Source organism: Falco naumanni, chromosome 4, assembly GCF_017639655.2.
Source record: "Falco naumanni isolate bFalNau1 chromosome 4, bFalNau1.pat, whole genome shotgun sequence".
NCBI classification, from domain to species: Eukaryota; Metazoa; Chordata; class Aves; order Falconiformes; family Falconidae; genus Falco; species Falco naumanni.
Genome location: NC_054057.1, coordinates 46411838 through 46425133, shown reverse-complemented (window position 1 = coordinate 46425133; position 13296 = coordinate 46411838). Strand labels below are relative to the sequence as shown.

Here is a 13296-nt window from a genome sequence, read left to right as displayed (position 1 = left end):
GGACAGATACAAGAGGAAAAAAAAAATCACAAAACCACATGGTTCGTTTTGAAAACTCAGTTGTTCTACTAGCATTAGTAAATCAATAAACTAAAGTAGCAACCCCTTTGCCTGCACACAGCCAAACCTTTCACTTACGTGCTCCTTAGGTACAATTGAAACTGAGTATCGACACTGAAGCAGGAACTGTGTCTGAGTTAACATCTCATAGAAGTAACTTAAAAATGTTTTTCTAAATTACCAGAATAATGACAGCAAGTCAGACTTGTTGACGCATTTTATTGTGAGATGGGGAGTCTGGTAAAAAACTAGAAAATGACCATGATGTAACAAGGAACTTAAAAATGAAGTTTCAGATTTGTAACATACATACATGAATACAGGAACAAATTGGCACAAAAATGTTAAATATTGTTCCCAACACTGTTTATAAGATTATTCTAATTTGGCTTACTAAGGAAATGAGAGTTTTATGGTTAGACTAATCTCTTAATAAAACTGCAGAGCATCATGCTATTAGTCACACAGTGAATTTCAAAATTTAAGAGCTTTATATTAAAAACTGGGTAAAGGTAAAATGAATTGATTGCAATTGTAAAATTAATACATTCCCATTTTAATTCTTCTGTTCTACAGTCCAAGGCAAGTATAAATGTTAACATAACACTGTTAAATCAAATCTCAATGCAAGAGAACCGATTGCATCTCTACTTTAAATCTTATCAACTTTCCAAATTTTCATACTAAAATATATTATTGTATTAATACAAACTACAGTATTATACACTACACTGTGTAATAAATAAAGAAATATAAAAATAAGACACATAAATATAAAAGTTTTCTAAAACTAAAAAGGTACATATGTCAGTAAGAAGGGTATTAATACTGCCAGGTTTGAAGACATACAGTACAAAATGTTGCACAGATCTATAAACTAAAAGAAATAAAATAATACTGATAGGTAAAAATCAGCTAACATTGTTAATAAATGGGGTCCATAATAACTAACATTTGAAAATACTTATGAGCCAGATAACATGTCATGTATGTGTCTGAAATTAAAGTAAACCAATAAAGCAATAAAGCAGATTAGAAAATTTCCCTTGTAATTATTGTAGAGAAATTCTGCAAGTCAGGTATTAACCCAAAATACCACCAAATAATTAAATAATGAAATATACCAGTGTTCTTACTTGTCTGATGGCTGAGTGTTTTTTTCCCCATGATTAGTTTAGAAGTTTGATACAAATCAACAAATGCTAGTTATTGTAGGCCACACATTGGATAAAGGCTGCTTAGAGCCTTTGTAATACTGATAAATGGCACTTACAGCACACAGGTCTTGCATAAGGCCAAAGGAGATACAAAGCTTCATATCATATCCTTCATATCGTTACTACATACTCAAAACACAATTACAAACACTGATTTTGACGACTTTGCTGTCCTTACCAGTATTAACACTGTTAGTCCCTGCAATCAGAACTCAACGACAATCTTTTCAACTACATTTTTAATCACGAGTAAGAAACTTCAGTTCTTCTATCATCTGCTTTCTTAAGGCTAACAATACACTTTAAATGATAATATGCTCTACTACAACATCTAATGTCATAAACCGCTACCTTCTAGGTTGAATTTACAAAGGTAGCCAAGCACTGTTTGCAACTGCATTACAGGTTTCTGCAAAAGGGAATTTTGTAGTGCAGAAGTTCTCACATTTTAAAACATAAGAAAATACTGAAGCGGATCTAGGAAATGTTTTACCATAAAAAAAAAAAAAAATCATATAAATCTCTCCCAATTGTACAGCTTACAAATTAATCAACTTAAGAATGAAAATTAATACTGATAAAACAAATGATGCCAGATGCTTGTCTAATAAATCAGGTTTCCTAAAACCTGTTAAATCTTTGCTTCCAGAGTCACTGTATTTTTCTAATCTGCTTCATGTTATAAACTTGTTCCTACCTTTGAAAACTGTGTGAAAAATTACTAAGTTTGAGGTTCAGGCACACCTGGATTTCTTTTTTTTTTCTTTTTCTTTTTTTTTATATATATATTTTTTTACACAGTAGTGAACAGAAATCACAGTATGCAGGCTACTGTGTTTCCATGAAAAGCATGTATAATATAGAATGAACTTCATTACCAATTCTTTTTTTCCTTATAGAAAAAACTATCATTTAAGCTTTATTTGTTTTTTTCTTCTGACACCTGCCCATTATTCTGTATAACTTCTGGTTCTGCATTGCTTGCTTGATTTACAGCTTCATCATTCTTGCTACCTTCAGTTTTCCCTTCTTCCTCTTCCTCTTCTTCTTCCTCTTCCTCCTCTTCTTCCTCATCCTCAACTTCTTGTAGTTTCCTACATTCTTTTTCTTCCTGAAGTCCTTCTATCTCTTTTTCTTCCTCCTCCTCTTCCTCTTTTTCACTGTCTTCCTCTTCTTCCCTGGTTAGACTCTCTCTCTCATCCGAGTCGATCTGCGATGGAGATGCCCTGGCACCAGCATGCTCGTTATTGAGGGCCTCCTGGCCTGGCTCCTCCTGTTCCGTGCTGTCACGCTCTTCTGCCTCTCTTTTGCAATAGGAGTAGCGATGATTCATGTGTTGAGAGTAAGACCCCGAGTGTGAAAACCGCTTTCCACATTTGTCACATTGGTAGGGTTTTTCCCCAGAATGCAGTCGCATGTGTTCGATCAAATGGTGTTTGTGTTTAAATGCTTTTTTACAGATTCCACACTCGTGAGGTCTTTTACCTACAAAATAAAGCACAATTGGACATCTTGTAGCTGAAGTTTTACAAATTTATACTGTTGTTTTCACCATAAAATGCTGTTGGTGAATGTATTACCAACAATTAATAATTTCCTTTAACAAGATGTTCACTCCATGCATTATCAGCCTGAGTTTCTCACCTAAGCCCAAAGGATGAGGGTGCAAGGGTACATTGTCACAATTACATGGGTAGTTAGTAAGTTTTTTTAGGAAAACTGAGCATAGAAGGACAAACAGATTCTCAGATGTAACTTTCAGCACAAAAAAAGTGCCAGTATAAGTAACTTAGAAAAGGAGACATTTTTCTTGCAGTAAACATTCTGCCTAAAATACATTTTAACTTTTCTATATTGATGAAAATTTTAAATCAACTATGCTTTTATGTCAGTTTTGGAGTACTAAGTCCTTCTTCCGTGTTATAGGTAAAGGGAAAAACATTCTAAAATCTAGGCTGGCACAGGTAAATGTCTTATGTACAAAACAGGCTGACTACACATATGTTAAGAAGAAAAATCTGCTTTGTTTCATTTAGTTCTCTTTCTGCTCTGTTTTCCAGCTTTCTACTTTGTTGCCTTGTTTTTGAAGTCTCTGATAAATGTAGCAGGAGCCTGGTAATGTTACTTTGATTTCCACACTCAAAAGTTGTTACGCAAAGCAACTTTGCATGGTCTTAGCCCAGATATAAAAGATGGAGACAAAAATAAGACAGCAGTTTTTTGGTCACTCTATACAGATGATCACCACTGCCACGTCAGCATATGCCAAAGGTCGGTGTTGGTCTCTCTTCCCAAGTAACAAATGAAAGGATGACAGGAAACAGCCTCAAGTTGTGCCAGGGGAGATTTAGGTTGGATATTAGGAAAAATTTCTTCACTGAAAGGGTTGCCCGGCTGCCCAGGGAAGCAGTTGAATCACCATCCCTGGAGGTATTTAAAAGGCATGCAGACGTGGCACTTGGGGACATGGTTTAGTGGTGGACTTGGCAGTGCCAGGTTAAGTTGGACTCCACGATGTTAAGGGTCTTTTCCATCGTAATTGGTGGAAAATCATTACAAATGTGGCTCACTTTGAAAATCCTTCATGCTAGATAGATACACTGCCTTTCATGTAAAGTATCATACACATACACGATCCTTTTTTCTTAATTTATGTTTTTTAATTTCTAATTTTTCTTAATTTATAACCAGGCAAGGTAAATTGGAAGTAATACATCCTCGATTACAGGCTGGGCTCGCAGATGATCATCCATGAGCCAGATGGAAGAAACTCCCCTTTTTCTATTCAAGGTTTAGGTCTTACAAATTTAAAGAAACAGAGAACTGCAGTCCTGTCAAAACAAATATACAAAGCATAGGTTTCTGAAGAAAGCTGAGCACAGACGGTAAAAGGGACTACTACACTTCCCTACGCTTTCTGAGAGCTGGATTCCAGTTGAGATTATCGGTTACACACCACCAATGAACTAACAGTCTGAAACTGCTTTTCCTAGTACATACCTGTGTGTTCATACTTATGTCTCAATAATGAGCTGCTCTTCTGGAATATTTTGTCACATAGATCACATGCATACATCCCATTTTCTGTCTTTCTCATCTTTTTCTTTGGGGGTGTTGAATCAGAATCATTTTGATCTTCTACATTCGATACTCCTTCTGAGCTAGTGTCTTGCCTTTCATCCTTAAAAAAATTACAAAAAAGATTGAGTTCAGTTAAAAAAAAATGCACTAACGCAGCACACAGTTCATAAAATGTAAGCTGAAGTTGCACTGTTATTCTCATTCAGTTCTGTAAACAGCCGAACAAAATTGTTTAGGCTTCAATAGTCAAAAAATATCTTTCACTGCGTCACTCTGCTTTGCAGTCCCCGCCACCACACGGATGCAGAATTCTCACTGGGACTGACTAATCACATCCAAATCTGAGTGTTGGCGAGGTCTAAGCTACACTGACACATCATGTTTTAGGGCCTATAAAAAATGCAATATTAGGAAGGAAAGTAAGATTACACACCTATAAAGTACCTCAGGAAATTGGAAGAGCAGATTCAATATCTAACTGCATTTTTCAACTGATGTTTGCCACCCACATTTTGCCACCTCGCAGATTTTGTGGAAGTTAAGACCGTATTTTTTGATGAAGTTTTCACAAAAAGCTATTTAAATTACCATTTGGATTTACATATTTGACTACCCTCTTCTTCATAAAACCACCACAAATACTACTTAACCCAAAATCTGGGGGACTTCAAAAGTTTCATTAATAAGAAGTTTAAAAAAATATCGTAAGTGTTGCCTATTTCTAAGCACTTCAAGTGCTGAAGCTCATCTTTAAGAAGCCCAGTATTTTCTACCGGTATCGGCAGTTTCACTACACACAGAATTAATTTTACCATATATCGTCAGCTCTGAACATGAAAATGTACATGTTAGCTAGCTCAAACGTTGTCTGTCATAAACTTTAACTTATAAACAACCTCATAACTCTTTAAGGCTCCTCAGTCTCTGGCAATACAGAAGCCTGCGTAAAATGCTAAACAGCCAATTTCTAAGCGTTAATTAGAAACTCTCAGTCTTCATGTAAGCCGCTTTTCTATTCTGCTCCATCCCCACCTCAACACGCACAGGTGTTGCTCAGGAGGATTGACTCCGATTAGATCACATCTGGATGTGCCCAGGGAGGAACAGGGCAGGATACAGGATTGGCAGGTGAAGAAGGTATCTGCCCGACTTTCAGTTGAGAATACTCCTGAATTTTGCTTAAAGTGCCATTACGGTGTAGGATGAATTCAGCTACTCTGCAAGCCAAGAAAGCAGAGCAGCGCGAAGGGAGTAGCCAAAAGTTCCAGAGTTTACTCTCCGGAGGCGGGGAAGGAGGAGATACAGAACCAGTAAGAAACACAGGCCATGGCCTTGCTTTGCTTTCAGATCAGGAGCACTGAGCTGTCTTTAAAACACTGAGCACTAATGCCCTAGAAGACGCTTTGAATGACTGAATATGGTGAAGAACTGACTCGTCCACGCACAGAAACATATAGTTTCTGTCAGTCTGGAACAGAAACAGTCAGTTTCTGTCAAGCTGCCTGAGCTAACTAGCTTTGCAGAGGACTTAACAGTAACATCTATGACCCATCAACAATAAAGCCGAATAAACCTGATAGCTTATATTTACATTTTTATTTAATTTATCTGGACAGTTTTCTGCATGGATACAGAATGAACACATCACACACCACATACAGGAATACAGGGACCGAAGTACCTGATTTCCACTGGCTTGGGTCTGTTTTGGTGGTGTTTCTTGAACTGCAGGACTAACTGTAGTAGAATACGTGTAAGCCACCTGTGGAATCAAAATGGTTTGCTTATTGGCAGCGAGAGCTCTCAAGCATGGAACACTGTTCTGGTCAGCAATGGCAACAATTGTAGGTAACTGGGCAGTGACTGTAGGTATAGCAATATTTATGGGATTGGCACTTGGTGGGATTACATTTACAATAGGATCAGAGTCTGTAATACTGTTGTCCTTTTGTGGTTCTTTTTTTGCACAAGTTAAGTTCAAAGGTTCTTCTTGGACAGAATAAACACTGTTCTGGTAAACACTAGTTATGGTAGATCTTTCCAATAGTTCTCCATGTTGCTTTGGTAGCGAAAGGTCAAGAGGTTCAATTTGTGGCTCTTCTTGTACGCCCTCTGCTGTGTACGTATAACCCTGTGAATTTCGTGATGAAGAAAGGTTTAGTGGCGATGGGGATGGCGTGCTACTGCGTGAACCATTCAGAGTTGATCCCCCTGGTAAAGTCTGAGATTTTGTTGTACTGACAGGATTTTGTGAGTTATTTGTGCTGTTCTGGGGTTTGCTTACATTTGTAGTTGCTGTTTGCTCATCATTATCTGTGGGACTGCTTAATTTAACTTGTTCAGGAGAAGATGGTCCAGAAGACTGCACAGAAATTTGTCCAGCTTGCATTTTTTCAAACCACTTTTTTACCACATCCAGTGGTAGGTTTACTGAATCGGCTATTTTTGAAAGCTCTTCTGCGCTTGGTTGTGCATTTAATGCATAATATGCTTTTAGGAGCGATAAAAGGTTCTTTAAAGGTGGCTGACCAGGAGATAAGTTGTTCTCCCCAGTTTCTGGTGGGACAGGGGAGTCAGGCTTCTCAGCTTCTGTTCCACTGGGCTGAGGAAGCTGAGGAGGATTTTTCGTATCATAGTGCTTTAATTCTTGAAGTGCATTAAGATCTCCTGGACAGTCATCACAAAGAAGACAAGTGCTATCATTGGTCTCTCCTTCAAAGTTCTTATCTTTCTCAGACTTCACTGTAAGATCTTCTGGTAGTTTTTCATTTTTGCAACTATTTGTAGGAACAGAGTTTTCTTTTTTTAGATTTTGCGGAACAACCTGAAGTTGACTTGGCTGCTCCAAGCTGTAGTTGATGATAATTTTGGTTGTCCCATCTTGGTCAACCAAAGGAAGACTGATAGCTGAAATGAGGGAATGGCCAGCTTGTTGTATAGATGCATTGTTGATTGTTTCTTGTTCTTTGGACGCAAGATTAGCATGATTGTTTTCCAATACTTGCCTTATTACATTACCATCCACTGCCACTTTAAGTACATTTTGAATGTCACTTAAGTTGATGCTTATGGGAGACACCAGACCTACTGTTGGTAGAACAACAGCTTGCACCACACCCTGAGGAGAACTGGTTGCCTGCAATGGGCTACCACCACTAAAAACCCCATTCTGCAAAGGGGTCGAACAATTAATTCCTGAAGCAACCACTATGGGCTTGAATTCATAATCCACAGGTTCAGTTTTAATTTGGTTAACAGGAAGTTGCTCTTGCAAGGGTTTATTTTCTATCTTTTGTCGTATCTGTGGTCTTGCTGGGCTACCTGGTGATGCAGAAAGGGAAGGGGACGAGCACTGAGACGTCTTGAGCCCTGACCGGGCTCGACCATTCACGGGCATCAAACCAATACACTTCTTACTGCTTATGTGTGAACTGTATGAACCAGAATGGGAAAAACGTTTCTTGCAGTTTGGGCACTCATATGGCTTCTCTCCTAAAGGTAAAAAAGAAGAAAAAAGAAGGCATATGCAACAGTTTACTAGGTTACAATGTACATTCATCAAGCAAAGTAACTAGAAAAAAACACATCAAAATGACCTTTCGAAGAATTCTAGGGAAAAAGAAGTATCTTACATAGTGAATTCAACAGTGAGAGTAATTATGTAATCTATAGCTCTGATCCTAGGGTCCTTTAATAAGTTTGTGATCTACTAGCAGACACAGGATGGAGCCCACGTGATCACAATATGTTCCAGTATTTCCCAGTAAATTATAGCATAAATAAACCTATTTGATACTTGCAGATTTCATTAAACTCCATTGAAGTAGTACCACTACTAACTTCAGAATGGAAAAATAGCGTAAGCTACTTCAGAATGGAAAAAAATCAGAATTTGATTAACTAAATAGAACATGCCATAAATGCTATGCACATATTATTGCGGCAAACTCAAATACAGTATATTCATATCTTCCTACAATACTCATCAGCTGAAAACCAGGCGAAGTTTAAGTAAAGGGAAACCAGACACATGTAGAATATAGATGTATATTTGCCTTCAGAGATGAATGTCAAGTTATATTGCCAGGAAGAGGCACACAGCTATGCAATCATTACACCACTAGTAAGAGCTGGCTTTTCAGGGCAGCCGTGCTACAGAGGAAAAGGAAAGAGCTGAAACAGTTGGCTGGCTTCAGATTGAAAAGTACATTGACAGAGGCTTTCCCATTTACAGGCACAGCGCCACTACACTCTGGAAATGAAATCAAGATGGTGTTTGCTGAGGGAGGACTTCTATGTTAGGTGCACACTTCATTGCTATTATCATGGCTGAGCAACTGATAAGAAAGGAAAAGGTGGCCTAAAAACTTGTTTTCAGACTTTCTGTCAATGGGTAAATCTGGGTTGAAGACAGATATTGAGAATATCTTTAGAGTGAGCACATTTAACTTATATTATTATAGATTGAATTTCTTATAAATTGGAACTTTTCTTATAAACTGAAACTGTTGTGGCAGTATATCACAACCTGTGCCCTGAAGCTACTTTAATGCAACTCGTCCTGAATGATGACAATCACAGCCACAGTAAGAAGCATGGTTCTTCTGTCCCACAAGTGAAAAAGGAGCAGAAGGATGCCCCATTTCTTCTGCCACAAGTGAAATTTTCTTTAACTGTCTGAGCTTAAGCTGCAACTGTAAATCCTCTTGAGTTATTCTGCACATTTCCCGCAAGCAGCTGAAGGCTGCAGTCTGCGCTTACAGAGTCCCAGAGGGGGAAAAAAAAGGGAAACACTAGTATTTTAAACTTCGACTTACAAGACTGGTATCACATCAAAGTTATAAAGAGTAGAAATGGCAACATTATTACACAATTCAATGCTTGGTTTATTTACCACTGTGGATTCGTAGGTGCTCCTTTAGGTGATGTTTATATTTAAAAGCTTTTCCACATTCAGTGCACTTGAATTTTCGATTACCACTGGACTGCGTCACATGTCTCTGTAAGAAAGAATTAATAATTATTGCACAGGACAGCATGTTAGAAAAATAGCTTGTATTTTCACATCATAACAGAGAAAACACAATAGAATACTGAAAAGATTTAATCATAATTTTAAGAGACTGAAGGTGGTATGTGTTATACATGAAAAAGAAACAAATTACAAGTCAGGTTAAAACTGAACCATATGTATCTTCTGAATAAATGTGGTACAGTAAAAAAAGAAAAACCCAAACCAAACCCCAAAATATACTTGCCCCATCTCCTATCTCCAGATGAAGCTTGCACTAACATGTTTTGTGAGTAAGAAGTTCCAAGATGCATGCTAATTCTATTTGTGAAAGCAAAAAACCCAACAAAACCCCCAAACTCACCACCCACAGAATATGTCACGCAGGACAGAGAAACATTAAAGCGTATGAAAGCCTGTTTAAAGTTTAATCAGTTGACTTGATTTTTCCATTTACAGGCTTCCAGTGCTTACTGTTGGCTTTGAATTTCTCTAAGTAATGATGCCACAGGATTGCTCAAGACAAGATGGCTCAGTGACAACAAAGGCACTCTCAGGCACAAATAAGTCTTAAAGTAAATGCAAAAACCTAAATTAAAACAAATAATAATATGGAGGGATTTCCCCAAGTACACAACATCAAACCTCTTCACTATTTGCATTGAAACTCTGTGGTTATTTTTGTTATATTTTGCCTTGTGAGAGCATTTACTGTTAAGCTCCAAGTTCTTTTTAATTTACCTGTATGTTATACTAGTCTTAATAAAGCAAAACTATGAAGAAAGACATGTAAATATATGTTATATATATGCGATATTTATATGCAAGATGGATAATTTTATCACAAACCGTATAAATCTCTGAATGTGTCATTTTTGAAGACAAAAACTACATACATTTTAGAAGTTGGAGCAGCTTAACTGCCAACATGAAGTGGAGTAATTAGGTTTTTTTCTGTTCAAATTGTCTATTTAAAAAAAACAGCGGGTCCTTTCTAAGTAGAACTCACTCTGCAAAACGATACCCTACCACCATTTGGATGCAGCTGCAGATTTTTGGTAACCGGGGCAAGTATTTTCATAAACTCATTAATAGAGCTATTCATGTAGTCTGAGGAAACAGCCTGCATATGGGCAGCCACCACGACCTGGCTGGCGTGCCTTGACCTCCCCTGGTGTGAAACCGTGGCGGGGAGCTCCTACACCTAGTTCTGGTCTGCTGCAGTTGGCAGCGCTGGGAGCAGACGCTCAGCCAGTGCTGAGGCTATTCCCCAAGTACCGACAGGGCAGCGGGGGCTGAGATCTGTGCTGGAGAAGCAGTGACAAATAAAAAGGCAGGATGATGCTCCTGTTCTGTTTTACACCTTCAGATCTGAAGAACCCACAGCTGTGCAGTTTGCTGGATGAAAGTCTGACAACTCTGCTATGAGATATGCTGTCCAAATTATCAACCCTCCCCGTTCTACACCCTGTTCTCCTGCATACAGATGCTAACAGAAGACAAATTGAAACAAGATAATCTAAATTGCTTCCAAGTACTCTAATTTGACAGTTCCCTTGGGATAAGCACTGGGTTAAGCTGCAGTTTTTACCTCCCAGCATATACGTCTCCCACCCTCCTGGGGGTGGGCTCCTTCCCACCTCCTCCCAGGCTCTGCAGTGAGGTCTCCACTCTGATTTATCCTGATTAGCACTTGACCCTTACTCCTGGGTTTGTCGGCTGTCTTTTGCTAGTCCAAACGGCTTTTCAGCTTTGTTTAACTAAGTCCCTTGAAGATGATGTTCTAGATGATTGTGCCTGACTTGCTGCATTTCACTTTAATGATCCAACTTCACTGAGTCTAGAGGACCGTGTCAGGATTTACTTAAGCCTGCAGAGAATCAGTTACTACTGTTTGACTTGAGATTATACAAGTTAAAGGATCTCAGCATACATACAGCTACTGCAGATGCTGAACTACATAAATATTCATACTAAATACTAGTGCATGTATTCAGTCTGTCAGAAATGTTTCTGTTCCAGTCTTTAAAATGCAATGTTCTGCCTCCAAGGCATGGAAGCCCACGTTTCTCTTACCAAATTTTTAACGCATTTTCCTGTTTTCCTGGTCATAGCTATAAGCTGCTTTGACCTTTCTGCTAGGCACTGTTCCCATCTGTTTTGCCTTACCTTCTTATAGTTGTAATTCCTTATTCAACTTTCTTGCTGCCTGTCCTATACTTTTCTTTTTCCCAAATCTGGGGCATCCTCAGAGTTACTCTCCAGGATCTTCTTTAAAACTGAGAAAACCATAACTCTTTCCTAAAGTACCATCCTTGATAGTCTTTCACCTTCATTTTCTTAGTTTCCCTCCCTTTCAGTACTGTTAAACTGACGACTTTTTTTTTTTTTTTCCCCTCTAATGTGCAATATATATTTTTAAGGCACTGTGCATAACTGCTGTTTTATGCTCATTAAAGAATTAACCACAGCATTCAAAAAATATTCCTCCGCATTCCTTTAAGGACTGAAAGAAGAAACATCAGCATTAAAGTCTGTAACTAGCTACATATACATCCCTACATCAAGTATTTACTGTGCTTAGGACTAAAGTCCACCCTTTTATACCAGAGAACCAAAAGTAATTAATGGGAGTCCTCAAAAGTTATTTGGAAGATGGGAATTACAGGTACATCGGGATTTTTTTTCACAGTTTGACCATGGTCTTCAAGAACTGCCGTTTCTCAGCGGTGTCCATGGCAATATGAAATTTTAACAGACTACCTATGGGTGCTTTGTAAATTGATAAGAAGAAAAATAAAACAAAGAAGAACTTTTTCATACTTCAAGAGCTTTTTTGGTGCTTCACATGCGTAAGCAGATGATACATATGCAGCATCGCCTCCTACCAACCATCAGTAGTGTAGAAGCAGCCAGGGGAGCCATGAGGGACAACAGGGATGGGGAGGAGGGATGGATGAAGGAGAAGGTGTAGGATGGCTTTCAGCTCTCTGCTGGAGCAGAGGTAGCTGCAGTTTGGCGTATTTCCCGCTTCCTCAGAGGGAGGCACGGTGCACATACCTTCAGTACACTAGACATTACCTTTGCTCATTGCTTTCCAGTACAGACCAATTACACAATAGTCACATGCTGGACATCAACCAGCTAACAGAGTTATCCAAATAATCTACTTTCAGCTGAAGTTCTTTAAGAATAAGATATTAAGTTTGGAATACGCAGCTGTTTAAGATCCACAACCAGGAGGTTTATACTTTACTACGGAAAAAAAAATTTCCATTACAGAAATGATGCAACCATGTACATGCACATGAAGCCAATTTAGAAGACATGACAACTCTGTGACAATAACATAAACAAATACACATTTCAAATTCACTAAGTATCTAAACTATTGCCGTTTTGATTCTGGCTATGGCTCTAGAGAAAAAACCACACTAAATGGGTATAATACCGAGTTCCAGGTACTTCACAGAAACAACATTTATCAAATGCAATTGGGCCTTCAAAAGTATAAACCCATTCAAATATATCTGCAGGAATACAATTTAAGCTTCTCTTTGTAGCAATTCTTGTGAGATTGTTTACTTGCTTGGTATTTTCATCTTTTCATTCAAACTACATGCAAATACGGGAAAGGCTTCTCGCCCCTCCAGCTACTTTATTCTTCTGCTGCTCTTAGGCTTCTAGTGGGAAAAACTGAAAATAAATGTGATAGCTCACAAAAAAGCATTAGACAAAAAGCATTCATAAGTTTTATAGTTAGAAATATAAGATGTATATAAGACAATAGTAACTTTAAAGTGAAAGCCAAGCCAATAAGAGAGCAAGACACAAATGAATTGTTCATGGGAAACGTATTTTTGAATAAACAAGAACTGCCATGCCAGAATACGCTGGCGAGGTTATTCCAGACCCCGTGAGACAGTA

General features: G+C 38.2%; 1 protein-coding gene across 1 annotated transcript in view; it reads right to left on the bottom strand.

Moving 5' to 3' along the window:
* Positions 1 to 259: 259 nt before the first annotated feature.
* The window catches only part of ZEB1 (zinc finger E-box binding homeobox 1), a 126239-nt gene continuing 113202 nt past the window's right edge, over positions 260 to 13296 (bottom strand). Inside the window, exons 6-9 of the mRNA XM_040593360.1 lie at positions 9253 to 9358; positions 6040 to 7850; positions 4278 to 4458; positions 260 to 2762 (exon numbers count right to left, since the gene is read on the bottom strand). Coding sequence (XP_040449294.1) covers positions 2197 to 2762; positions 4278 to 4458; positions 6040 to 7850; positions 9253 to 9358 — 2664 coding nt within the window. The 3' untranslated portion in view covers positions 260 to 2196. The remainder of the gene's footprint in view (positions 2763 to 4277; positions 4459 to 6039; positions 7851 to 9252; positions 9359 to 13296) is intronic.